Below are 26,384 nucleotides of genomic sequence, written 5' to 3'. Positions count from 1 at the left end.
AGATTTGTTAGAAAGCTATTATTCTTTGGTTAGTATCATGCTTATAAGAGGCAGCACGATACTAACCAAAGAACAACAGATGTAGAAAACTCAAGGCAAAAGCACAGCACAAGGGAAAAAAAAAAAAGAAACAAAAAACCAAATTCAGGCCACTGTATTTGTGTCTTATGTTTATTTGTTGCTTTCTGTTCAGAGTTTGCAATGTTCTGCAGTAACTTTCCTCATTATTTTGTTTGTTTTGTTTTTTAGTAACTCTGGGCAATAATTACTCAGAAAGACTAGAAAAATGCAAACATTGTAAAGCAGCTTCCCCAGTTGATTTTGGTTAGGGAACCCAAATTACCATTCACACCTCTGTATATGTGGTGTCCAATTTCAGTGCCACAACACACACCTGCTGAGAATATAACCTCCCCTACAGACACCTCTTCAAGCTTCCACATGACTATGATTTCTACCATCCATAAAGAAAAGCTGAGAGCATTTAAAATCTTCACCTTAATTGCCAACTTGACTTTACCTGTCTGGATCTCCACTTCTTTTTCTACTGAATTAACAAGTTTCCTTGACTTATAGGAATTGTCAGTGGACAAATGATTTCTTTCCCATCTGGAAAATTTAAGCTTTTTTGTAGCTGTACCACTTAGTACATCTAGAAAGAGAACAGAAGATGGTTCAGAAAAGACCTGCTCTTTTGGATGAGGTATGTGGTTGTACCTACCAGCTATTCAATAAGAAACCACAACTGTAATTACCAATGCTGCAGAAAAGCGGGCAACTTCATTTCAGGGTCTGGCAACACTCTTACAGGACTGGTTAAGACATCATCAGCAAGCCTCTTCCCTCACAAAAGCAGACAAATAGACTGCCAAGTGCTATGCAAGTAACTGGAATGCTAGCATGCCTCCATCCTAAAGACAATTTCATTTCTTGACCCACTACTCTAATCATAAACTTTCTTGTGCACCTTCTTCCCATTCTCTTTTCCAGTCCAAGCTCACAGTCTGTTTATGCTCCTTTGCTCCTAGGCTAAATTCAGCTATGTAAAAAAAAAAACAAAACCAAAAAACAAACCCACAAAAAACCTCCCCCCAAAAAAGCGAAAAAAAAACCCCTACAAATAAAAAAAAACAACAAAACTACCCACCACAAATACAGAAGAGAGAGAAAAGCTAAACACGCTTATAACAACTGCCTTCCCTGCAGCTTCACTAAAGTTGCTGTGCAATTGCTTCTGACCCAGAAAAACCCTTAAAAACACGGTGAAGGAGGCTGCAGTGCATATTTTGAGGAAAATCTGCAAAAAACGAAAATCATCCTTTTGTCTCACTCTTCACTTCACTGAGCTCAATGAAGTGTCTGTGTTTGACCAACCACCTCTCTGGAGCCTCCACAGGGAAGAAAGCAGAAAGATGGTGGAACCCAGGACAAGGGGGACAATCCAAGCATGAAGAGCACATTGCAGTAGCTTTAGGGTTCACAGAGCAAGAGTTTAAATGCAATCACAGACTACACCCAGAATTTCTGAATATAACCCTACTTATGCTTTCATGTGGTATCAACTCCCCTCCAACTTTAAGACTGTACAGTAAAAACTGATAAATATTAAGTCCTCATCACTTATCTTCCCCCAAAATTAAGTAGATATGTTGGTGCACTGAAGGTATATTCTGCAAATACTGGACAGGTAAGAGACATATTGGGAACACAAACATAGTTCACGAGATATGGGATGCTTTTATCCAAGACCAAAGCTTCAGTGACTTGGCTCATAACCACAACTAAACCTCTCAGAATTGCATCATCATGAGCAATATTAGAATGAAGACAGCCCGTTTCTGCTTGACTTTGTCAAAATTCACTTGTTTCCAGTCACAGAGACTGTGCTGCAGTTTTGAATTAGTTTGTGAAAGTTCAGATTCATGTTTTAAAAGTCCCTAAGTGCCACTTATCTAAAAAAAAAGATACAACAGTAATAAGCATCAGTACAAGTTATTTACCAAATACTTCATAGTAGTCTACATCTATATTCTTAGGTATTTAAAAATAAGGTCATCAGCTTTCAGGGATGCTTGTTTCTTAAACTGAAATTGCAGGGCACTTTCAGATCATTAAAAATTAGGTTTTGTGTGTCTCTTGGGTCTCTTTGTAAATCCACAGCTCTAAACAGCTATACTATGAGTTTCCCTGTATAGTAAAATAGCCATACTATGAGTTTCCCTGATCAAGGACAGGATTTAAGTGTTAGAAATAAATCCAGGAATGCATGTATAAGCATCTTACCACAGTCTGTCATGATATATAGAACAGAGAAGTAGAAGGTATTTCTTCTGCAAAAAGTATCTCCAAAAACTCAGTTGTTATTTGGTTTTTTTTTTCAAAAGAATGACAACTTTGGCAACATCCACTTCTACTTCTAAAGAACTCTTCCATGTTATTGAGACTAACCAACCTGAGTCCTTCCGCTTAAAACTTTCTTCTTCTCTTGACAATTCGGCAGATGCATTGTGAAACACCTAAGGACAGAAGGAAAACAAAATAAGTAGGTATCCACCCTGCACTACAGTCAAGCTCTCAGGAACTTGTGTACTTATAGGAAGAAAAGTGATACGATGCACTGGTTTTAGAGAAGTAGCCTGAAAGCAGATTAGGAGTTTAAGTGCTGCATACTGCACCTGCGTGGTATTCTCCTCATCACTGGAGTAGCTCTTGGCAGATGCATCAAGAAATAGCTGTCCCCCTTCAAGCTCCTCTGACAGGCTTTCATCTGCATGAGAGATCAGCCAGACAACACAGGCAATAGAGGTTGAATCCTTTATTGACTGCAAACCTCAATCTAATGATAAATGTATTAAAAAAAAAAAAAACAAACAAAAAAACCCACCAGCCTCTCCTTTATCTCTTCACACAGGGAAGAGCCAGTGGCTCAAACTCAGTCCCAAAAGCTGCTTTATTTCTGGCTGTCAATTAAGTTCATTCCTTCACCTTTCATTAGTCCCACGTAGTTCATTAGCCAATGTTCTCCCTGCCCAAGAGACTATGTAGAAACAATATCCAGCCCTCATAACCATTACAAGATACATCACAAGGCAGAGTGTTTATGAAGAAAATACAAGAAAAACAAAATTAAGAATTAAATTTCAAAAGACACACACAAAGTACATGCCCACACATATCAAAACAACTTTTATAATGCATTGAAGATTAAAAAATAAATACCATCAGGATCCACTGCAGGTACATCTCCCTTGGAGTTGAGTGCACTTTTTTTCCTTAGCACTTCCCTTTGAGCTCTTTGCCCTGATGCCCCCTGCTAAATCAAAAGCAAGTCTAAGCATGTATTTTACTTAAACATTACTACAGAAGTAGGGGCCTGGGTCACATTTGGGGGGGAATGGTCTTGTTTGGTTTGTTTTTTAAACACACTAAAAACAGAGATTAAAGTTTAGATATGCCTTACATACTGATAGCTATCTCTCTAACACTGAAGGAGATTTCTGACCTGAAGTTCCATGCATGTGTAAGTTCTCCCTCTAGCTATTAGAGTTACATAGTGGAATTATAGCATTTTAGTCAAAGGAGAAAAGGCTTCCAGGGGAAAATAAGAGCTTCTAATGCAACTACCAGTTCTGGAAGGCTTTTTCTGTTTATGTGGAGACCTTTCCAAAACATTTGATATGCAGCACATAGCAGCTGGGCACTGGAAAAGCCTGGCATTGTTAAATTGTATTTTAATTTGCTTGATGTGTGTGTGGTCCACTAATTCCTCCATCAGTATAACCCCTGGTTAGTTTTCCTGGAGCTAAATCTGGGAGTGGAGGAGGACAATGAATGAACCAGGGATCAGGATGAGCATAAGACTTGGAATAAAAGCCCTAAAAATTGCCAGTAAAATATAAAGTTGAATGTGAGCTTTCCTAAGGCACCACAGAGAATGGGGCAGAAGACAGCATGGGGACAAAACCTGATAAAGTCCAAAAGGGATTTCTGCAGGTGTTTGGATAGGCAGATCTAGCTCTTGGTGGGACTCTAGAGCCAAATTCACTCATGTAAAGTGATACCTGTGTCACCCAAGGCAAGTATCACCCAAAGCAATTCCTGCCCAATTTCCCATCTGCCAAAAGTAGATATTGTCATTTCAGAACAACAGGCTTTGGGCTCACACACAGTTCTTTCTATGAAGTTCCCCATGTTTTCTTAAGACCTTTTTTCCCCACTGTTTAATAGACCAACACAGTCTTAGCAATACTTCGCCAGTCTAATTTATCCATCAGAACATTTGAGAAAATAGGTAACACCAGTTTATTGATTCCCACTTAACTTGTACATGTCTTACACATGTCATATTTTTAAATCTGAAGCACCTAAGCATGACACCTCCTTACCTTCTTTGTCTGATGGTCACTGCCACTACTTGCGGAAGACACTGGAAGCACTGCAAGAAGAGAAGCTTGCCTGATTACTGACGATGTAATTTTGTGCCTTACCCAGTTAAGTTTTCCATTATGGCTAACTCAGTTTTGAGTTTGGTTTTCTAGGCATTTATAAGAGAAAATTGCACAACATTTATGCTTTCAAATAAGCCCCTTTCTAACAAAGTCAGATGTGATTATGCAAATGTACACAACTCACTGCATCCAGAGCAGTTGCCAAAAGAGGCACAGGCTCAGCTGCTCATCTGATGGTGCCCACGTCCCATCCAGGGAACATGGACTGACACTGGAAAGGAGAACAACTCCCACAGAAACAGACAGAAATACATAAAATACAATTTCTCCCTCAAGTTTCTTTTGCTTTTCCATCCCTACAGAAACCAGCTACCTGAGCAAGGCTCATCCTCCATGAGGACAAAGACATTCCAACTTCCAGGACAATTTAGTTTGAATTTGGAGGTTGCAGTACCTACACAGCCATGGAGCATGGCCACAGGGGAGGTTTGCTGTTGTTAGAACAGCAGCAGAGAATGCTGGATCAGAGAATGCTGGCTATCATCACATGTAATTTTGGAAGTCACTTGGAGGACAACTGGCCTATCAGTGTATAAAACAGGGAGCAGAGTGCCACTGTCTGCACACTATGTGTTTTTTCAAGGCTTATTCCCCAAGTCAATTGTATTTCTGGAGAGACAAGGAGTGGAGAAGGTATAGCAGCTCCAGAGAGATCTTCCTCCTCTTGTTTTCAAGAGCACCAACACAGCCATCAGCTCAGCACCCATGGCTTCAGCCTCATTACTCACATGGATGCACCCACACAGACATTTAGGTGCCCAATTTTCACCTGTACATTTGAATCCCATTCAAGGAAGTGAGTTCTTCAGGAGCCTGGTTCTCCAAGCACAAGGGTGCGCAATGCACCTCCTCCAAAGGGCACCCCTCACTGCTGGCCTCAAGCCAGCTCTCTCCCTCTTGGACCAGGACTTAGCCTAATCCTCCTTTTTCAAACCATCATCAGCCATTTGTTTATCTGCAGTACAGCACATCATGTGTAGTTGGATGTCAACAGGGGACTAAGCTTACCTTTTAATTTACTTCTCACCCGGGTTCTTTTTCTGGTATAGTCATGAAGTTTTGGCAGTGGCTGCTTCTGAAAGTCAAGAATCCAACTTTTTTCACTCTGACCAGTGCTTGTGTTTTCATTGTTGCTTTCAGAGAAAAGATGTTTCCTGTAACTGGACTAAAGACACTATTAGAAGTAAGCCCTGCATAGTCAATTCCCTCCATTCACCCAGAAGCATCTTCTGTCTTCATCTCTTGCTCTCTCTTGTATCTAAATAGGAGAGCTCTTGCAAGGAGGAAAGCCTTAGCATGCCTGAGCTGCATCTAAGAGCACAGAAGGAAAAAATGAACAGACATTCACTGTTTGGTCTGGCAGTCCTGGTGCACCCAGAGCACTTTCAGCAGCAACACGTGGACTATTTTGAGGCTACCAGACTCACATTACTCCTCCTCTGCACTGGGTAAGCCTTAAGCTTCAGCCTCTTTAAGGGCACTAACAAGTCATACAAGTGGATACATACAGCAGCCAAAGGCTCTAGGGATGAAAAAGCACAGGCAACCTACCCGACTTCTCTCAATCTTGTTTGATTCCTCATTCTTATTTCCTATTTCAGAACTCCTGCCAAATAACCCATAAAGCCATGAGTTAGAATAGCACACATTGCACTAGCATGTCACAGAACTGCAGAAGGGACACAGCTGAATAGTAATGGCAGGGGTCTCCATAACAGATCAGCAGGAGAACCAAACTGTTAATATTCAGTCATTAGCCAAGCTTTTCTTCTTTGATTGGTTTCTCAAAGTAACAATTCAGAGATACGTGGAAATTAACATCTTTTAAAAGAAAAAAATAGGCTACATACTTATAGGTAGCAAGTCCCTGGCAGCTTGCTATAACATAGATACCGTGGCAGCTAAGCAAGGAACTATTTTATTAGAAACATCACACAACTTTTTGCTCTTAACTTAAAGCAGCTTAGTTAATGCAATGAACTCTTTATTCACAGAGAAAAATGTTCATAAATGGTGCATATATAACCCTGTACCTCTGACTTTGTGAGGAAACTTTCTGGCCAAGGAACCTTTCTTTAGCTTCAGCAACCTAAAAGAAAAACAGGTATTTGTCTTAAAGTCCAATTACCCCATAAGATAATCTACAAAATTAACATATATCAGAAATGGAGCAGTAACTCCACTATAGCATGGCCAAAATGCAGCACACAGTATGGGACCGGCTCTGAATCCAGGACGAGGGGCAGGGTACCGTGAAGCAGTGGTTTATGCTGACACCCAGTGGCAAGAAATAAGGGATGTTCCATTCAACACCCATTGCCTCTGCATTAGCAGGCAGCAGTGACAGTCCCTGCACCAGGGAAAAGGCTGAAAGCCAAGGGGTTTGTATAGTGGAGCCACTTTGACGGAAGCCACCAGAAGCAAGTTTTAGGCTTTCTCAGAAAACCCCCATTGGTCAAAACTTCAAAGCAGGCACACGAACTAATTTTTAATTTATTTTTTTCTAGGTCTGCAAATACAAGGGAAGCAGAATTTGCAACAGAAGTTTTGTGAGTACTGCCTTTAACCAGGCCCTCCCAACATGCAAAGTATGGCTTGAAACAGATTTCAGTCACCTCTAGTTTAGCTGAAGAGTGCAAAGCAAAGGGCACTCAGCAATCTGCTTTCAATATTCAGTAAAAGGCAAACAGAGTTTGGCCTTCAACTGCAAAGATGTTCCATGGCCTTAGTCAAGCAACAGCTCAAATTTCTGTTGCAGTTGGTTTTATCATATGTTACCCACCACAAAATGCAAGCAATGATGAACATTCTCCCCAACACCCCACCCCATCCCCCCAAAAAAAATTTCCTGCGTCTAGCACCAACCAGAAAGCTCAAGAACCTCAGATTCCCACTTGTCTGGTTTGTTATAACAGCACATCCTCCTTCCTGCATTTCTGCAGTAACAGACATCCCCTGCTTCAAGTTACTACTCTGTTAGCTGCTGAGCTAGGGCCTTAACACATCTCTTGACAGCTTCTGTCTCAACTTTACCTTTTCATGACTTGCAGAGTCTGAATTTTCAAAGTCATAAATTTCCTTCCTGCAAGGCAACGTATATGTGACAGTGACATACATACAATTGTGAAGAGTCAGCCTATAGAATTTCACAAAGAATATGGGGGATAACAGGGTTTGGGTTTGCTCCCTTCCCCTATGAACTCTGTTACACAGTAAGCACTCCGATACCTTATATGCCTAAAAATATTAAAAAAAAAAAATCCAAACAGAAAATAGCTTATTCCTTTCCTACTTAGTCTCTATCATTGCCTGTCTTGATTCTCACTCTTTCGTTTGTAATTTAAGAGAAATATTCAGAAGACACAAATTAACCTATTCCCAGTATATCATAGATGTTTTGTTCCCACGTCACCAATAACAATACGTGGTAGGAAGAAATCACGAATGGAAAGAGAATTTCAGAAGCATCTAAGAGGAAAAAAACATCCATGTAATGGTGATTAAAAGTCTAACATTTAATGTTTGCTCTCTAATCAGTTCTCTGTATGCATTTAGATTCGTTTTCACTTCCTTCAACATTTAACTGTACTTTAACTCAACTTTTTCTTTCTCCAAACTGTAACTATTTAAAAAAATCCTAGGAATTATTGCCCAACATAGAGCACGCCTTCCCCTTCTTGCTAGCGAAGGAGCAGGAAGACTGAAAGACTGAGCTCGTCACTAAACAAGTTTCCCAAAGAAACGTTCATTTTTGAGATTAAACACTAGAGGGAGCACAACGACCAAACTAAGAAGCTCTCCACCTCTAACTTCCATGCTGCTGCTCCTGTTTTACAACTGGTATTTGCTGTGGCAAATCGTTTGGTCTTAAAACTCAGCCTTTAGTAATGATCAAGTCCTGCAGCAAATTTACCCATTCTTATCTACGATCAATCAAAAATTAATCTAAACATTAAGTTGGGTTTTTTTTAAGCTAAGGGTCAGTAGGCTGAAGCAGGACACCCAAGGAAGCCCCAGAACAGCCAGAGCTGCAGCAGAGATCCTCATGTACAATTCGTTTGCTCTGCTGCCCAGCAGAAGACATAAACTTGCACACTGCACTTGGCAGAGAGCACAGGAGGAGGGTGCAACAAGACAGACTTCCAGTGCTGCAGACTGCATATTGCGCTCAAACCCTTGTGTGCTTCTGCCTGCAGCAGCACCAACTTTGAGCATCAGCAGACCAATGTACGGCATGAGGGAAGGGGACAATCAAATAAAGAGACCATTCTGAAACTGCAGGACACACAATTCCAAAGAACCTGCACAATATCAGAAAAAGCTCACATATTTGTGAAGGAAGCTGCCACTCATAACTTCACTCACTAGAGGATGGGAGGATTACATTTGGGTGAGGAAAAACAGAAAAGCCAACATGACATAGTATCACAGACATGAGGTCATTTTTGGCTGATCAGGGTTAGCTTCTGAAGATCTCATCACTTTTGGGACCCAAAGGTTCATCACACTAAGGTAACTTATGAACCTCTGTAGCCTCCTGCTTTTTCTGCTGTCTGTCCTGTTCAGACAGCCCCCCCATGGGCTCACCCTCCCCACATTAGCACTAGAAATGGTCTAAAATCACCTGGTACACTAGTCCCCGCACAGGCACAGGACTTCTGTGTCATACGTGCCATCGTGTGTCATACCTGCCTTCAGTCCTCTGGTTGGCCAAACTCTTCTTTCTTTTTCCTTTTTCCCAAGTAGCATTATTCTGAGAAGAGAGTGGCAGTACCTAAAACCACAATACATGAAGTCACATTCATATCCTGGAGCCTGCTAAAAGCAGAAGTCAGGCATGCCTGAAAACTTCATTCTTCCTATTGCAACTGTCCAGGTACAACTGTTTCCCACAGTTCTTTATCAGTAAGCATAGGACTCCCAGAGCTGAAACTGGGGTGCCAAGAGGGTGAGGATACAGAAAGAAGTAATTCAAAAGCTTTGAATTCATTGTACAGTGGGCAAGTGTTACAAAACCTTTGAACTGTTAAAATAATAATAAGAAAATCTAAAACTAGTATCTGGAAGTGTAAGCCCAAGAATAAATTTAAAATGTTATTTCTAACTAAGAAAGCCAAGTACCTACTTAAGTACTTCAAATTAAAACTATCACTTTGGGAATTTAATTTCTCTTGTGCATTACTTTTATTTGTACACCTGGACAAATCTATAGAAATTTCCAAGTACTTGAGTTGTGTAATGAAATGCAGCTACTTGTTAACTTGTCCTGGTTGCAAGCTCCTATGCCAGGAGCACAGGAAGAGATATAGCGTGGTCGAACCATTAGAGCTCAGATACAAAACTGAATAAATATTCCTGCAGACTTCCAAAACTTGTTTCCTGAAGGAAAGCAAATGTTTAGTCTTACAGACCACACACAAGTCTTGTGACATATGAGTTTGTACTATGCAGGGCCGGGACAGTTTGCTCCTGGGCACAGGCACATATACATTGTACGCATACATATTCAGTATATATACCAGGATCAGGTGGTATATACACTGAATAAACTCATCTGAGCTTGACTTACTTTGTTGAACCACACCAGAATGAGGTTGTCAGCTGTTGCCTCTGCAGCTCACTCCTGGCGCTAAATGGCACATTACACCAGGTATGACACCACACCGGCTCAGGACAGGGCTCAAAAGCAGGAGTGACTCAATCCAACCCAACTTTCTTCTGCAGCTTCACCAGGCTATCTCTGCCTCTTGTCTCTTTGCTCAGGTGGGGCCCAAGGCAAACATACCTTTGGTGTTGATTCCTTCATGGATGCTTCTTCTATGGGCTTCTCACTGGGGATAAGAGGACACATGAGGGGAATGCAGTGCAGAGAGGGGGTAAAAAAAAAAAAAAACCAAACACAACCCTTGCACCAATTAACATCAAAGCAGTGGTATGAAAGGTGTGCAGGGAAGAAAGCTGAATGGTAGCTCTACAAAAGTCCAGCTTATTAACGATAAGAAATGCTGCCCTGCAAATTTCTGGAAAAAAAAGGTATTACTGATGCCAAGGTGAACTCTGATTTAAACAACGTTTCACAAAGGTCATGGGTCCTCATTATGAATAGCTACATATCTGGTGAGCTCCAGTTACATAGCTGAAGTTAAACTCTCTTTAATACAGCTGTGTGTTTGTCTTGTGTTTGGATTAAACCCATGATGAGAAATAAAGTCACACCAAAGCAGCAGCCAAACTAGCAGCCAAACATCATCATTCTGCAACTCCAAAGTGCTATAATTCTGGGCAGCTAGCCTTGCTAGCCAGGGTGGCCAAACAGATTTAATTTTTTCCCCACTTTATAAGTGATGGAATAAACCTCAAAATCACATGCACCAAAACCTCAGGGGAGGGATAACAAAACCAAACCAGAAAAAGATCCCACCTTGCTGCTTTTTGTCCTCAAGACACTCACCTAGGCTTAGCTTTCATCCTTCGAGACGGAGTTTTCAACTTCTTTGCTGAAGGAGGCAAGGAAACTACAGCTTCATCCTCTGGAGCTACTATGAAACCTTTTATCTGCTTTTGCTGTAAGGCCCACAAAAGCAGAGCCTTCACCGTGTCACCTGGGTGACATTTATCTGGGTCAGGCTTAAGGAACTGAAAGAAGCCATGCCTGACCTGAGCCTTCGTTACCATCTTCCATATCAGTTTGTTGGCTCACTTTAATCATGGTGACATCAGAGTCATCCATTTCCTGCTTGGAGACATGAAACCATTAATAGAGCATGCACACAACCAGTAAAGAAATAGGTTTGGGATTGGTTTTTCTTTTTTGGTAACTGCAATTTTCAGTGCTAACCTGTGGCAATAGCTAAATGACAGGTTCATCATTGACCCCAAAAAAAGCTTTAGGTTGCATATAAACGATACTATAAGCTTCCCACTAAGAGCATCCCATCAGCCCCTTATAGGAGGAAGTAAAGTTTCTTCTCTTTTAAGGTGATTTTGATAAAATTGCAGCTCTGGAGGCAAGTGGTTGTGCTGACTTCTCACAGATATATGTTAGGGTTTGAAAATGCTGTTGGATCTGGATACAAACTCATTTTCTTTGAAAGGTTTTAACCACACCTATAAAAGCAGACTAGAGGAGTGGGAACAGAGGCACAAGGACTATTTCAGCATACACTTACTTCTACAGCTCCTGTTAACTGCTGGCTGTCCTGAGAAGCTAAGCTGTCTGGTGGAGCCTCTATGATTTCCAAGTCTGAAGGATCTTTCCTCTTCTGTGGATTAGTGGACTTAGGCAACACTGCAGAACAGCAATCAGGGTGAGAATACCATTGCAGTAATTGAACACATATGCCACTAGCCCTCTCCATTCCTGCACATTTGCATGAAAGCCTAACAGTGTAATTTTTTAGATGCAAAAACCTGCAGACCACATTCAACAGAACAAACAAAACCAAACATCTCCAAATTACCCTGTGCAGAATTGCAATGTTAAGTAAGCAGCATCTGAACCTACCCCTTTCTAAACCACTTATACTACATGAATACATACAAGTTTATCATCTTATTGCTACCTTGACTCTTAGCTCTGGAAAATATGCAACAGGCCTTTGTATCTGGCTAAAAGAACAGACCAATGGGATCTTCCACCATTTCTATTCCACTCAATTGGATGTCCATGGGGCACTGCAAAAGTGGTTTCGCTACAGATGAACTGCCTTCTGCCCTTTGTACTCCTTGATTTCTTCAACTCATAGTGCCCACCTTGTACATCTGAAAGTGCTTTGTGGTAGACACTGATGGAGGAGCTTCTCATTCACCTGCACACCCAGAATCTGGAGGACTTCCCTTCTAGCTCAGTTTGGGTTGTAACTGGAGGAAAACGAAGACTACTGAAAAAAGTACTGCCTCAGACATTTAGAACTGGAAGTACCTCTTCCAAGTGTTCACCTGGATAAACCTGAAATGCACAGTAACTAAGAAGAAAGTAAAAATTTGCTTTTAACATTGGCACAGAAAGAATGCTACAAAAGTGCTCTTCAAACCTGCGATTCATTTCTGAGATGGTAGGTGGCAGCAATAGAAAGAGAGCTACAAGTTCATAGCCTTAGAACATGTGGAAATTTCTACTACACAAGTTACACCAAGAAACAATCTATACAAGAATTAATCACTTTAAAAACTGAAATACAGCCAAGTTTGCAGCAAGGACACATCCCAGCCTCCAAAGAGAAAAGAACACTACACAGAAAAAAAGCAAACTCCCAAATAATTTGATGGTGAAATTGAGCAAAGGAAACATATCCTGTTGAAGACTAATTTTGATGATGCATCAGAGAATCACAGAATCCCAAGTGTTGGAAGGGACCTCAAAAGATCATCCAGTCCAACCCCCCTGCAAGAGCAGGGTAACCTAGAGTACATCACACAGGAACTTGTCCAGGCGGTTCTTGAATATCTCCAACGTAGGAGAATCCACAACCCCCCTGGGCAACCTGTTCCAGTGCTCTGTCACTCTTACAGTAAAGAAGTTCTTCCTGATGTTAACGTGGAACCTCCTATGCTCCAGTTTACACCCATTGCCCCTTGTCCTACCACTGGATATCACTGAAAAAAGCCTAGCTCCATCATCCTGACACCCACCCTTTACATATTTGTAAACACTGATGATATCACCCCTCAGTCTCCTCTTCTCCAAGCTAAAGAGACCCAGCTCCCTCAGCCTCTCCTCATAAGGGAGGTGTTCCACTCCCTTAATCATCTTTGTGGCTCTGCGCTGGACTCTTCCAAGCAATTCCCTGTCCTTCTTGAACTGGGGGGCCCAGAACTGGATGCAGTGTTCCAGATGCGGCCTCACCAAGGCAGAGTAGAGGGGGAGGAGAACCTCTCTTGCCCTACTAACCACACCCTTTCTAATGCATCCTAGGATGCCATTTGCCTTCTTGGCCACAAGGGCACATTGCTGGCTCATGGTCATCCTCCTATCCACCAGGACCCCCAGGTCCCTTTCCCCTTCACTACTTTCCAGCAGGTCAACCCCCAACCTGTACTGGTACATGGGGTTGTTCTTCCCCAGATGCAAGACTCTACGCTTGCCCTTGTTGAGTTTCATCAAGTTTCTCCCTGCCCAACTCTCCAGCCTGTCCAGGTCTCGCTGAATGGCAGCGCAGCCTTCTGGTGTGTCAGCCACTCCTCCCAGTTCAGTGTCATCAGCGAACTTGCTGAGGGTACACTCAGTTCCCTCATCCAGGTCGTTGATGAAAATATTAAACAGCACTGGTCCCAGCACCGACCCCTGAGGGACTCCACTAGTCACAGACCTCCAGCTAGATTCTGTGCCATTGACCACAACTCTCTGCCTTCTTCCTTTCAACCAGTTCTTGATCCACCTCACTACCTGATCGTCAAGCCCACACTTCCTTAGCTTATCTATGAGAATGCTGTGGGAGACAGTATCGAACACTTTACTGAAATCAAGAAAAACCACATCTACCGCTCTACCATCATCCCTCCACCTAGTCACTTCCTCATAGAAGGCTGTAAGGTTGGTCAAACATGACTTCCCCCTGGTAAAACCATGTTGGCTGTTCTTAATGACTCCCTCATCGTTGGCATCCCTCTTGCTTTTGTGCTGAAAGTAGCTTTTCCTTGAACTGTGGGTCACAGCCTTGGTGGAGATTTGCAGAAGAGCTTCAGAGCAGGATAAAGGGAAAGAAATTATCTACTACTTCTTCCTCTTGGACAAGTGCCAGGCTCGGACCTTCCTTTGGATCAGGAATGCAAGTGTCACAGCTGTACTTCAGGCTTGTGTTCCCTCATCATCCATCATATTTGGAACAAAAATCAAACTCAGTCAAATGATCCTGGAAGAAGACATCTTGCAGAAGATGTTCACTGGCAGCATAGGACATTTGATCGTGAAACAGACAAAACAAAACCCAACAAAAAAAACAACCAAACAAAACAGTGTTCCCAATTCAAAGAAATATAAAGCACTGGCTGGAGGCTGGTGAGAACTGAAAAACAATGGCTATTCCAGGTTCAGCTAAGAGCCTTTTCTGCCCTAAGACAAGCAGCTACATTTGTAGCTGGGGCACAAAACCTGCCACATAAAGTACTTTGAGCACCACTCACAATGCCCCTGCATACTCCAACAGGTCACTTCCTGCAGACAGGAGCTGTGCTGCTTCTCGTCTCTCTCCACAAACAGGGACTGCAGCCGACTGTTTCTTCTCCCCCAGCTGCACCTCCACAAGAGCACCCAGCACCTCCAAGGCATCATCCACCCCATGTGGACAAGTGAATTGGAGTACACCATTCTCTATCGCATTGCCTTGTTGAGAAGAATCAGAAACCCTGCAGGAAGCTTGGCTTTCCCACCCCACACCCCCCACTGCACAGAGGAGATGTTAAGTGCCAGGGTGCCAGACCGGTCCATCAGAAGACCTGTGCTTCCATAAGCACAAAAATGGCACCATCCCCTGCTGGAAAACATCTCCCACAGTCACCCACACAGCACAACCAAACAAGGAACCATTCATGGGGCAAGCAAGAAGGGAGGATAGATGGGTGCATCCCACTGCAGTTCCAGCAATCCAAGCACCACATGGCCATGGTGCCCCATCTGCACTCCCTGGGCTAGAGGGACTTGGCCTCCACCACTAACACCAGCTGCCAAGTTCAGAATTTATGAGTAGTATAAGACTGAGTCTGGGGATTGTTTGTTTTGTTTTTTTACTGTGGTTAACTGCAACATGTAAACTGCAAGTGAAGATACTCATTTTAAAACTGAACAATTTAAATTTCATTAAATAAAACAATTTTTTTTACATCACCTGCTTCGTTTTGCCTGTCTTGCTTCTCACCATGGACAGGCTCCTCTTCAGCCACATTTATCTGTTGGAGTGAATTAATCTCATGAGAAAGTAACCTTAAAAAAGTAGAGTCTTTATCTAGTAAAGCCAGCTAATTAATAACAAAACTACCAATTGTTAATTGCCAGCAAGAAATTATCGGGTGCTAAGTTGACCATTTGGAAAGGTTTCAACTCCTGCAAGGATAAATGACAGCCACTATATTATGGCTATATACTGTCACCTAAGGTTTCCTGCAAACCCCATGATCTGTGGATGAAAGTATAAAAAATTTACTATAAAAAAAAAAAAGACACACATCCATGTTTTTACATTATGTGTATTTTACAATGTTTACATTTACATTGCTAGGGGCTGGGGGGGGGGGGAAAGGGGTGTGTGGTACTGCGGGAGACTGAGGTGGGGTTTTAAACCACAACAGTTTATAAAAAATAAAATGAAGGTTTTAAAAAGTACTCTACTTTTAATCTAGAAGTACTATCTAAGAAGTCAGTCTAAGATTTGTGATTTGCAGCACCCCTTTTCTCTAAGTTCTTGTGTCACAATTCGCTCATCCTGCACAATGCAACACTTCAAGCTAACGTAAAACCATGTTTATAATTCAAGTTATGCACTTAGATGCCATATGCTTTATTTCCTACTCAGAAACTCAGCAAAAGTAATCACAACTCACTAAATTGATTAACAAACCAGTTTAACCTTCCAGCTTCTAAACCATGAATTTGAATTCTTGAAACTTATTTCCTAAAGTCTATAACCTCTTTCAAGCTAAAGCTAAGAACACCTATATGGAAAGCCACAAATCCACAGAGGGAATATAAACAAACAGGCATAGAAGGGGAAAAAATATAAAAAAAAAAAAAATACATAAATTACAATGCCCACAAATCTCACTGAGTGTTTTTGCCCTGTGCCTATCAAGTAAAATATAGTTTAGAAAATAAGAGTCATACTAAGAGCTTACCATCATTTTCTCCTCTCCCAAGACTTTTCTAAAAATACTAACAATTTCAAACTCAGCGCTGAAAGTTATTCTGATTTTTGATACATCTTTTTGGTTAAAAGCAGCCGGAGTCTTCATATTGATTTTAACGATCTTTTCTCCATCCTCCTCTGTTCAAAAAACAAACAAACAGTTAAATTCTGGTTTAGAGCAAGCCACGTAATCTATCACCCCAAAAATGTCTGAATAATTCTGGGGACTTTTTAAAGTCTCTTTTACATCTTGCCCATGTGTTCCTAATTACTCTGATCACTCATTTCTCTCTCACTGGTTCCAATTGGATACACTATTCCTTAGGACATTTATAAACTGACCCCTCAACATGTCCTGCTTGGATCAGGAGAGCAGGTTATTGTGCCAAACAGGCCCACAGACAGTCCAACAAACCAAAGGGCATGACAGGAGAGAGAAGATAACACAGGAATTGCCTTTGGTGATGGCGTGATTTTAGGTTGGCACCTTGTGCCTTGTGGACCCACAGCAAGATGGAGGATAATGTTAGAGAGAATCTTACCCTTAATGCTGTAACTTCTGACTGCTTCTTTCAACACCCTCACAGAGTCCCAAAGAGCATCCTTTAAAAACCAAAGCCACCACATCAGAAGGGCTGAGCAAGCTCCTGCTGCATTAAGCTAATTCCAAGACTACCTGGGCTTTCATTTTACCTCACTACCCTGCACATAGAAAGTCACACTCTCGGTGCCAGTGTTGAAGTCAATCCAGAACTTCTCCAGCTTCTCATCTGCTGGCTTCTTCACCTGGGGAAGCACAACAGGAGTGCTGTTGTTCCCAGGAAAATCCCAAACTGCTGTATCATTCTCAGTTTAACAAGAGAAAATTGGAAAGCATTGCTCTACATATGTATGTACACATATGCATACCTCACAGGAATAAGAATTGGGATTAACCTGCAAGTTGCCAGCCTACTGCTCACCCAACCATACCCATAAAGACAGATGTGGCTCTACCTCAGCCAAGGGAAAAGCAATGCACAAATTGTTGCCCATTTGGGGCAGGAAAAGAGTTCATGAAAGTTTTCTGTGTTTCTGAGCACTTGAAATAAGCAGAAGCAGTGGAACCAGGTTCCACTGACTTGATTTTGACTCAATACAACTGCCAGGAATGGTGCCAGAAGTACATGTACTTAAAAACCAGTAAAGCAATCTGCAGGATCTATAACTGTGACCTCTCCTACAGGGGCATCAGGCTAATCTTGTTTTCTGGCAGTCTGGGAGCAGCTCTGCAGAGGAGTCAGTGTTTTCCTGTCCTACTGTTTCTCTTTAGCGATCTCTCTTCTGTCATCACCATGAAGAGAAGCACTGGCTGTATCATCTGGCTGGTACAAAAGCTAAGTCAGCAAGAGCAGGCGGGGAGCTACTGACAAATAAGCAAACTTTCCAACTAGAATAGAAGGTTACACTTTACACTCCAGAAAACTAAGCTTTAATGAAAAAGAGGGAGAAAAAGAAAAGCACCCACCATATACCACAAAGAGTAATATTTAAACAGTGGTAACACTGTAGGGAAGGTGTCACAGTGTTAGGGACTATTACCTCAGTCATGTCAACAAAAGCAGATATGCAAGGAAATGAATAGACTCTGGAAGAAAAGCAGATATTACATGATACATTCAGCATCAGGATATGACTTTATGAAAAATAAAAAAATAAAAATCATTAAGGTTCATTTATTAATCTTATTGTTAAAAAAAAAAAAGAATAAATCCCTAGAAGTAAATTAAGCTTGGAGACTACAGCATTTTAGTAGTATTATCTTTGATTGATTTTACTTCCAAAAGAACAACCATTAAAACAATATCTCTTTCTTAAGAACTTGATTATCCATATACTAGACCTTTATGTGTATATATATATATGTATGCATGAAACACAACTCAGATTGTAATCCTAGTTTTTCCTTGCTGCAGTAGCAACAACACCACGTTATTCTGTTGTTTTGCAGCTTACCTTCTTTCATCCTCAAGCCTTTCATTTAGCTGGTTAAGAAATTTTCTGCAGTCCTTCAAGACAAATGACATCTTATTAAAAATCAGGCTATATTTACATTGCAAGAGTTATTCTATTGTGCTGTGTAACCTCTGCTTTTAGGTAATGAGGGTGATGCCAAAGGCTACTGGGGAAAAAGCAGTCAAGCTGCTACAAAAGGTTGGACCCAACTTATGACCAGCAAACCTCCAAAGATACATCACAAAAATTAACTGATTTATGCTTAAGAAGTAAAAAATTTTGAAATAAGAGCTATTTTAACAATATGCCATTTTATATTTGCCAGATCAAAAAAAAAAAAAAAACCCTCCCTCAAAAAAAAAAAAAACCAAGAAACATCTCCCACAAATGGCTAAATAATTTTGTGTATTTATAAAATCAGTTTTGTAGGAACTTCTTACAAGGACATTCTGACTGAACTCAACCAAAACTAGCCCCTATACTGACTTGTCAAGTATGTTGTTTTCAAAATAAAGACCCTCACCGTCTCAAATTCTCCATCCTTGATCTCTTTGAAAGCTTCAGCAAGATAGTTATCTTCAAACCAGTGGTGAACAAGGTCATCCCTCCATTTTTTGGTCATTAACCTACAAAGTGCTTCTGAAAGGGCAACCTGAAGGTCATAATCTATGTGGTAAACATAAGCACAGGATAAATATTATCCCCCAACATAACAGAGGGTTATAGTATTGCTGTTCTTGCACTTATATACTACACAGTCATATTCAGCAGCTAACTCCATGTATGTTTCACCTAGGAAAACAGCGGAGGATAATAGCCACGCATTAGCCCCAGGAACCCTCACAGCTCCAAGTGGCTCAAAGAGGTAAAGGTGCAAACCACTTAATCACAACACACATATGTCAGGAGATGGTTTTGGGGATCAGGGAGGGGACAATAGCGAAACCTCATCACTTTTGCACTGGGATTAAGTTACATTTCACATACCATGGTAGTGCCCTAGAAAGTGTTATTACTAGGAGAAAACAAAAATTATTTTGCACAGGAGCCTATAAACCTTATTAATTGATGTTTGTCCACATCACAGCAAAGCAGGTCAAGTTCTCTTTTCAAAGACAAAGACAGCTAGCATACTTTGTAAATAAGTAAATAAAACTGATCTAATTACCTTCCTACATTCTTCAGTTTAGCTTTTCTTATTAGTTAATACAAATTACTAATACTAATCAGACAGAACAAATGCATTGTTGCATCTAACAATTTTGATTAATACTTTCTTAAGGTATCACCAAATTTTTCTCCCCAAATATCAGCTCTTCCCAAGGAAATAATTAAAATTATAATTAGTTGATAATAAATAAGCAAAAATAGTAAAGCTGTAGAGGCTCCCCAGCTTCATAAGAATAACCACTAAATACTTCTTACCACCAACCTCCAGAATAGTTTTTGCAAGGTCTCTCCTGAAACAACATAATGCAACATGTTAAAGTGGAAACAACTTTAACTCTTCTTCCAGGGAAGAGGAAGGAAGTTTAGCTACAGGAGCTGGAAGAAAAACCACTTACGTGAGTGAGCACATCTCCTCAGACAGAGGGAATTTCTTCCTCTCCTCCCGTGGGAGACTGCCAAGTATAGAGTTGAGGGTCTTCAAGGCCTTTCCCCCACAGAAAGAGGAACAGAAAAGGAAGGGAAATGGCTCAGGAACGTATTTTTCATATCTTGTATACTATTACACTCTCTTATGTGTGCATGTACCTGTAGTTTCCTTCTCCTAGTAGGAATCTTACCTCCTGCCTCAGACTCCAGTAAATATTTTCTGCTGTCACTAGATGCCCTAGTTCAGGTAAAAATAAATTCACGATCCGTATTTGCCCTGGAAAAATCATTGTAAACATTACAGCTAGCAGTGACCTGGTTTCCTTGTAAAAACAAACAAAAAAAAAGCAGTTAAAGCAACTACATTTTGTTGTATTGAAGGTGTAAAAATACCACAGCTGTGGATTCATTTTAAAACCAAGCCTCCAAATATCTAAGCCCAGACAGAAAAGAGAACTGGTAACTTCTTTGTAAAAAAGAGCTTCAGATACTTCTACTACTGACCTGGGTAACTACTTAAATAGGTATAGAAAGAAAAGGCGACTTATTAACCCCAAGATATAAATCTGTAATTTAAGGCTTTTGTCAAAGTCAACAGAGCAAACCACTAGAGATTACCTAGAAGATGCTCATGTACTCATGCTCATTCTGTTCCCTCTAGAATAAGCCATAAGGATTAATAAATTCCAGTTTTCCCAGCCCACAGTGTAATGCTTCATTTCTACATCACTTGTGAGCCTGGATATCTTTTTCTGAAAGCACCTGCTCCCCTGCACTAATGGAAAGCCAGCTGCAGCCACAGACAAAAATCTTGCTGCTGTGATGAATGAGACACAGACAGACATCCTTCTGCCTTGTTAGGGTGGCTGAAGGAATTATCATATTATTCTGTGGAGGTGGCTACATTCAGCAATTAAATTAACATCTGAAGCTAGTAGGGACAGATATGCAAGAGCAGACTGTCGAGCCCGAACTCCTTTCTGAAGCACCACTTACTTACTCTGATCAAGCGAAATACTTGATGCCAGTCACTTTAGCAAGATAACACAACTATGTATTTATTTATTTATTTTAGCATATTCAAAATGATCAAGTAAAAGAAACAGTAAGCAGCTTTGTGCTCTGACGTAAACGGTAATGAAAATTAACTGGAGAGAAATCAACAGAAGGATTTAAAGAAAACATTGCAGAGAGAAGGAAGAAGAGGTAGGAAGTGGAAGGGAGAAGAGAAAGCGGATGCAGTTCAAGCAGAATTAGGAAATGTGCTCCCAAGGCTGAGATTCAGGATACTGAGGAATGGAAGACGGCAAGGGGAAAAAAAAAAAAAAAAATACACTGACCTTTCTTACTGCACTTGAAAATTACCTGATGGAAAAAAAGTAAAGGAAGCCTCCATTAACACACCACAACCCAAGCACAGCAGTACTCAAAGCGCTGAGGCATTTATGCCCCCATCCTCACAACTTTCAGGGGCTAAATTACATAAGACACTAGTGTACTCACATCAGGAAAAGCAGTGCCACCTGATACAGGTATGTCACATATGGTAACCCCGATCATACAGGTTGGAATTGTGCAGGGAGGGTAGAGGGAGAGAAGCACCCACTTCCCCCAGAGATTTCAGCAGTGTGAGAGTGCAGTGCCCCCAGCTTCCCTGGGAAACCCACATCATGGGATCATTTTGTTACTTTTATTACACATATGAGCCTATGTAGAAACACATTTTCTGCTTACACACTACAGTACCAGATACCATAGCATATTTGAAGAGTGTCAGGGTCCCTTAAAGGAAATTAAAGTAAAACAAAAAAAAAAAAAGAACACACAACACAAATAAAACAATACCTCAACCTCCACAGTGAAAGAATATGGAAGAAATGGACCAGGGAGACAAATTCTGTTTTGGCAAATAAATAACTTATAAAGTATTTAATATAATTTTAAGGTGTTTAGTAAAGAAAATTTGATTTTGCTCAAGTATCTTTTATCAAGGCTCTTAAAAAGAGTCGTGAGTATTTGAATGAATTCTGATACACAAACTGATACAGTTCTGATAAGGTACAGACAAAAAGATCAAGTGAACAGCTGGGGAAAGAAGCTAAAAGATTTCTTCCTCATGCAAATTTACATCACCAGGCCTCCAATACCTTTAAAATTGCCAAGGTTTGAAATAGCAAGTTAAATGAAAATAAGCAAATGTAAGCAGGTCAGATTATTCTTTAAAAGTGAATCAGCTGCTTCAAATGCAGCAGGAACAAATCACCAGGACCACCTTGGAGAACACATTTGCACTTAAGGTGCAGCTCAGTGTCAATAACTTGTGTTTTTAGAACAGAGCTTCAGCACAGAACCTTTTCTTTAAAAAATGGATTCAGAAATTCTTGCACTTTTCCCTGGAAAAACAAGCACTTGGGTCTGTGCTAGAAAATGGGCAAATGCTGCAGCCCTGTGCAGCACCACAGCAGCTTCTCCCAGGTGTGTCAGATTCCAGCCTAATACTAGCCCAGAGCATGCTCTACCTGAATGCCAGACCAGGCTTAGTCGTAGGGCACAAGGTATGCTTAACTACTCATTTCTTAAGTGCTTGTGAAGAGTTGGCTTTCTTATTCAACAAAGACAACCCTTCTGCCCTCTTAGTACACATACATACCAATGCAGAGTCAAAGAAGTCTTCAAGAAGTTGCATCAATAATTTATTCTCATTTGGCTCGATGAGGTTCACAAACTCTCTTGCTCTTTCAAACCAAGATACCAAGTAAAAGTTAAAAGAATGAGTTAAAACCAGAGCTATTAATCCTTATAACACAGATATTTAAACACAGAGCCAAGTTTTTGTAGTCCTTGTACTTCAATCATGTTCTCTGCAAAAGCTACACAGCATTAAGGAGCTCAATTTTTCTAGGAGGACATTAAAAGTAACACTGTTACAGCCACTCCACAGGACTTATTCCTCTATTTCCCTCCTCAACCCTCTTTTTGTCTTCCTTTCTCATGGTGAGGCACCCACTCTTGGTGCTCAGGAACTCCTGGACACAATGTGTGATGCTAGTGGCATCATTACTTCTATGGAGATTTTTAGTAGACACCAATTCATAGTAAAATAATGCTTTAAAGATTTGTCAAGCTTTTTCAAAGTCATTATTTTAATACTTTAGTATTTAAAATCATACTGCACAGCATCACACAGCTATGGCTAGCTAGAAATCTATGCTTCACTGGAGGCACAGATGTCAGATTGGTGAAATTTTGTTATTAATCTCTCCATACAGGAATCTTGAGCAACTGTATCCCTGAGAAGTATACCTACAAGGCAGAATGACAAGATTTTGGACTGAGGACATTTTCGTACAACTCCACTAACAGAGCAAATGTTAACTGCTCCCTCCCAGCTATGCTAGAGCCAGTGCTCATCTTCTACACAAGTACATTTCTGCCACTACAAGTATTACTGACTAAGTATTGTGCCAGGAAACAAAATGTAGTTGCAGATTAGATGCACCTAGTTTACTATGGAGCTAAAAAGGGACCTTCATAAAGAATTTGTCAGTTTATAGAAGTATAAAAATCTGCTCATCAGTTCCATTACTAGAACTGTGTTTTACTGGACCACTTAAAACACATTTAGGAATTCTATCCTATTTCTCAAATAGCACTAATGCAAACTCACCCTCTCTTTCCACTGTCAGCTTAAAAAAAAAAAAAAAAAGACAAAAACAAAACCCAAAAAACATAAATCCATACAGTCAGGTAATAAGCAAAACCATGATGTTAGCTACTGTACTGAAAGCAATGCAACAAAAGCAAGTATTTTTCCCACTAAATTCACACAATATGTTAAAAAAAAGGGAAAAAAAAAGACAAAAAGATATTCCTTTCTGTGACAAGCCATCTTCTAGTTTGCACTTCCTTGGAGTTCTTTTCCTGATAAAAGCAACCCTACGTCAATTAGTAATGTCATATACAGTATTATACTCATCTTTTCTACCAGTCCTTGCTCAATAAACAAACTCGTTCTGTCTTGAAGTTCATTTTTAAAGTAGAGCTGAATACAGTTCAACATCAGTGAAACATTCTGGAATTCATTCTTGTCCAGCTCCTACAGAAACACAAAGTGCTGTGCTTCATTAGTCTGATACCCACAGACCTAGGTGTTAGAGCAGCTGAGATTATCTATAGTACTTGCCTTTCTCAGTATTTTGTCCAGCTGATTGAGGAGAGATTTCTTGTATTTCTGGGGAGGTTCTATTTCTCCCCCCTGAAGCAGTTCGCTTATTTCCTGAAATCCTTTCTCCTTAAAAGCCTCAGCGAGAAGTGATTTGAGCTGCACAGGGGAGAGGAAGCAAGCAGCTAGTGAGTAAAACAGGCATTTCAATTGTAACAACACTTGAGATGCTGTTTTAAGTTACAATCTTTTTGTTTCTCTGTGTTTACTTTGTTTCACTACTTCCATTTTACTCTTATATCTGAAGGTGAACCATCAGTCCCACTCCAGCAGAGACAAGACACTTGAAGCTGAGCAATCTTATAGGATACTAAATAACGAAATCAGCAACTCTTTAATACACTCAGTTTGCAAGTCATACCATGTTCCACAACTATAATGGTCATTTTTTTCCCTCTTACTAAGGAAAGATTAAGGGGTCTGCAGCACTTCCCACATTACATTGTTACAAAAATTCTACATCATACCATATCCACCTAAAAACACACCTTTAAGTAAACATAGACTATTTGTAAGATAAAACTAAGGATACATTTAAAAGGTATTTACATAGTCTTCTGCTTCAGTTACCACGTTGCCGTCCACCTCACTGTCAAGTTCTTCACGTTCTTGTTCCTTTAAAAAGGAGGAAAGAAAAATACAGGAGAACAAAAAAAAATTTCTCCTGCACAAAAGCTGAAGAATGTTCACTCACATTCTCTCTCCCAGAAGGCTATTTTCCCCTCCTTAATCCCGAGGGAAAGTTTCAGTCACCCCATGCTTCTCAGCCAAAGGTTTATGGAAGCTACAATCACGAAAAGCCACTTCGGAGGCCCGCAGGCATCCCGGGGGGGCGGCATGTCTCTAGGGGTGCCCCCCAAAAAGGCACATCACCGTGTGAGAGTCTGCCAGGAAAAGAAGAGTCACTCTCAGTGGAGAGACCCCGTTCTACACCCCGCTGCCGGTTCCCCGCCCCAGGGATTAGTGCTTACCTCAGCCATGGTGCGAGAAAGGGAAGAGGGTGAGGAGCAAGTGCCGGTGCTTCTTCACCCCCTCCCCACGATCCTCGCACGACCGTGTCCAACTGCTACCTGGTGCACCCACGCTCAGACTAAAGGAAGAAGAACTCACCACCGTTTCTCAGAGCTTTAAAAGCTCTCCTTTCCTCAATCAATCTAATTACCAAAGCGTACTCCGCAAGATAAAAAAGCCGGGTTTCGCCCTGGTACTAAAGGAGCCTCACCTGTGTGGCAAGGGCTGCTTGGACGGGTTCCTCCCCACCTGGGTTGTAGGGTATGACCGTGCTCCGAGCAGACGGGTATGAAAGGGGAGCCCAGCCCTACAGTGAGAGCTGCCTCCTGTCCTTAAGAGGGGGATCTACAGCCGGTGCCCTCTGCTACGGGCTAGATTTTGTTTTTCACAATTAAGGGTGAAATTCAGTAAATTTTCAGAGGTGATGGAAGCGAATAAGAAAGCCTTTGAGAACAGGTGTGATCATTTAACTAATTACGGCAGCACGAAGCATTCACCGATTTTGTCTCTATAATATTATGCATGTTTTAAGTTGTTTCTGTCTCTCGTAACTGAAAGCAAACTCAAAAAGAAAAAAAAAAAGTCCTACCGGGTGGCTTTTCCACAAAGAAGGCAGCAGTAACAAAAAAAAGAAGTCTAACTTTGTAATAAGTGAAAAGGTGCTGATCAGTAAGAGGGCACTGACTCCAGCTTCGTACTTTAAACCTTATGTCACCGAGTACAGTGGGAAAGGAGAACATCCCTATTAGCGCTTAATTCGTTTACACCTAAACTTAAAGAGCAGGTGCACCCGCGTATTTAAGGAAGAGGTAGTTACTAAAGCGCTGCCTTTTTCTTGCTTCGTAGGTCTTCTCCAGTTGCGGGCAGTTCTGAACTGCGCTCTAAATCAAATACTTGGTGGGGCTCGACCGGGTGAGGGTGCGCTAGGAGAGGGACACCTCCCCGAGCCGCTCTCCAGCTGAGCCCTGCTGCTGTCGGGTTAAACTTCCAGCCCCAGCGCTGGGGGCTGGATTGGGAAATCCCCCTTAGCTACACCTCTACGGCAGGTGGGGGGGAGCGGAAGGGGAGTGCAGACCTTACTCGCCCCCCCCCCCCCCGGGGGGTGTACGTGCTGCTGCCCCGCCTGCGGGGCCGGCCGGGATCCCTCCTCGCTACCTCCGGCCGCCCGGACGGTATAAAAAAAGTAGGAACCGCTGCCTGCTACTATCTGCCAGC

At 41.3% G+C, this 26,384-nt stretch overlaps 1 protein-coding gene across 1 annotated transcript in view; it reads right to left on the bottom strand.

The window, feature by feature from the left end:
* The window catches only part of SYCP2L (synaptonemal complex protein 2 like), a 30,014-nt gene extending 4,876 nt beyond the window's left edge, over positions 1-25,138 (bottom strand). The window contains exons 1-27 of the mRNA XM_034060342.1: positions 25,130-25,138; positions 24,708-24,773; positions 24,120-24,257; positions 23,913-24,032; positions 22,566-22,691; positions 20,128-20,259; positions 19,906-19,994; positions 19,766-19,800; positions 18,864-19,006; positions 18,341-18,393; positions 17,927-17,972; positions 17,039-17,131; positions 16,888-16,948; positions 16,335-16,483; positions 15,332-15,392; positions 11,672-11,796; positions 11,166-11,244; positions 10,960-11,044; positions 10,294-10,339; positions 9,197-9,282; positions 7,542-7,590; positions 6,542-6,597; positions 6,462-6,470; positions 5,517-5,668; positions 4,386-4,435; positions 2,453-2,516; positions 521-652 (exon numbers count right to left, since the gene is read on the bottom strand). Of these exons, the coding sequence (XP_033916233.1) occupies positions 521-652; positions 2,453-2,516; positions 4,386-4,435; positions 5,517-5,668; positions 6,462-6,470; positions 6,542-6,597; positions 7,542-7,590; positions 9,197-9,282; positions 10,294-10,339; positions 10,960-11,044; positions 11,166-11,244; positions 11,672-11,796; positions 15,332-15,392; positions 16,335-16,483; positions 16,888-16,948; positions 17,039-17,131; positions 17,927-17,972; positions 18,341-18,393; positions 18,864-19,006; positions 19,766-19,800; positions 19,906-19,994; positions 20,128-20,259; positions 22,566-22,691; positions 23,913-24,032; positions 24,120-24,257; positions 24,708-24,773; positions 25,130-25,138 (2,254 nt within the window). The remainder of the gene's footprint in view (positions 1-520; positions 653-2,452; positions 2,517-4,385; positions 4,436-5,516; positions 5,669-6,461; positions 6,471-6,541; positions 6,598-7,541; positions 7,591-9,196; positions 9,283-10,293; positions 10,340-10,959; positions 11,045-11,165; positions 11,245-11,671; positions 11,797-15,331; positions 15,393-16,334; positions 16,484-16,887; positions 16,949-17,038; positions 17,132-17,926; positions 17,973-18,340; positions 18,394-18,863; positions 19,007-19,765; positions 19,801-19,905; positions 19,995-20,127; positions 20,260-22,565; positions 22,692-23,912; positions 24,033-24,119; positions 24,258-24,707; positions 24,774-25,129) is intronic.
* Positions 25,139-26,384: the final 1,246 nt, after the last annotated feature.

This window comes from Melopsittacus undulatus, chromosome 1 (genome assembly GCF_012275295.1).
Source record: "Melopsittacus undulatus isolate bMelUnd1 chromosome 1, bMelUnd1.mat.Z, whole genome shotgun sequence".
Classification (NCBI taxonomy): domain Eukaryota; kingdom Metazoa; phylum Chordata; class Aves; order Psittaciformes; family Psittaculidae; genus Melopsittacus; species Melopsittacus undulatus.
Note: the sequence above shows the minus strand (reverse complement) of the source record. Positions and strands in the feature narration are given on the sequence as shown.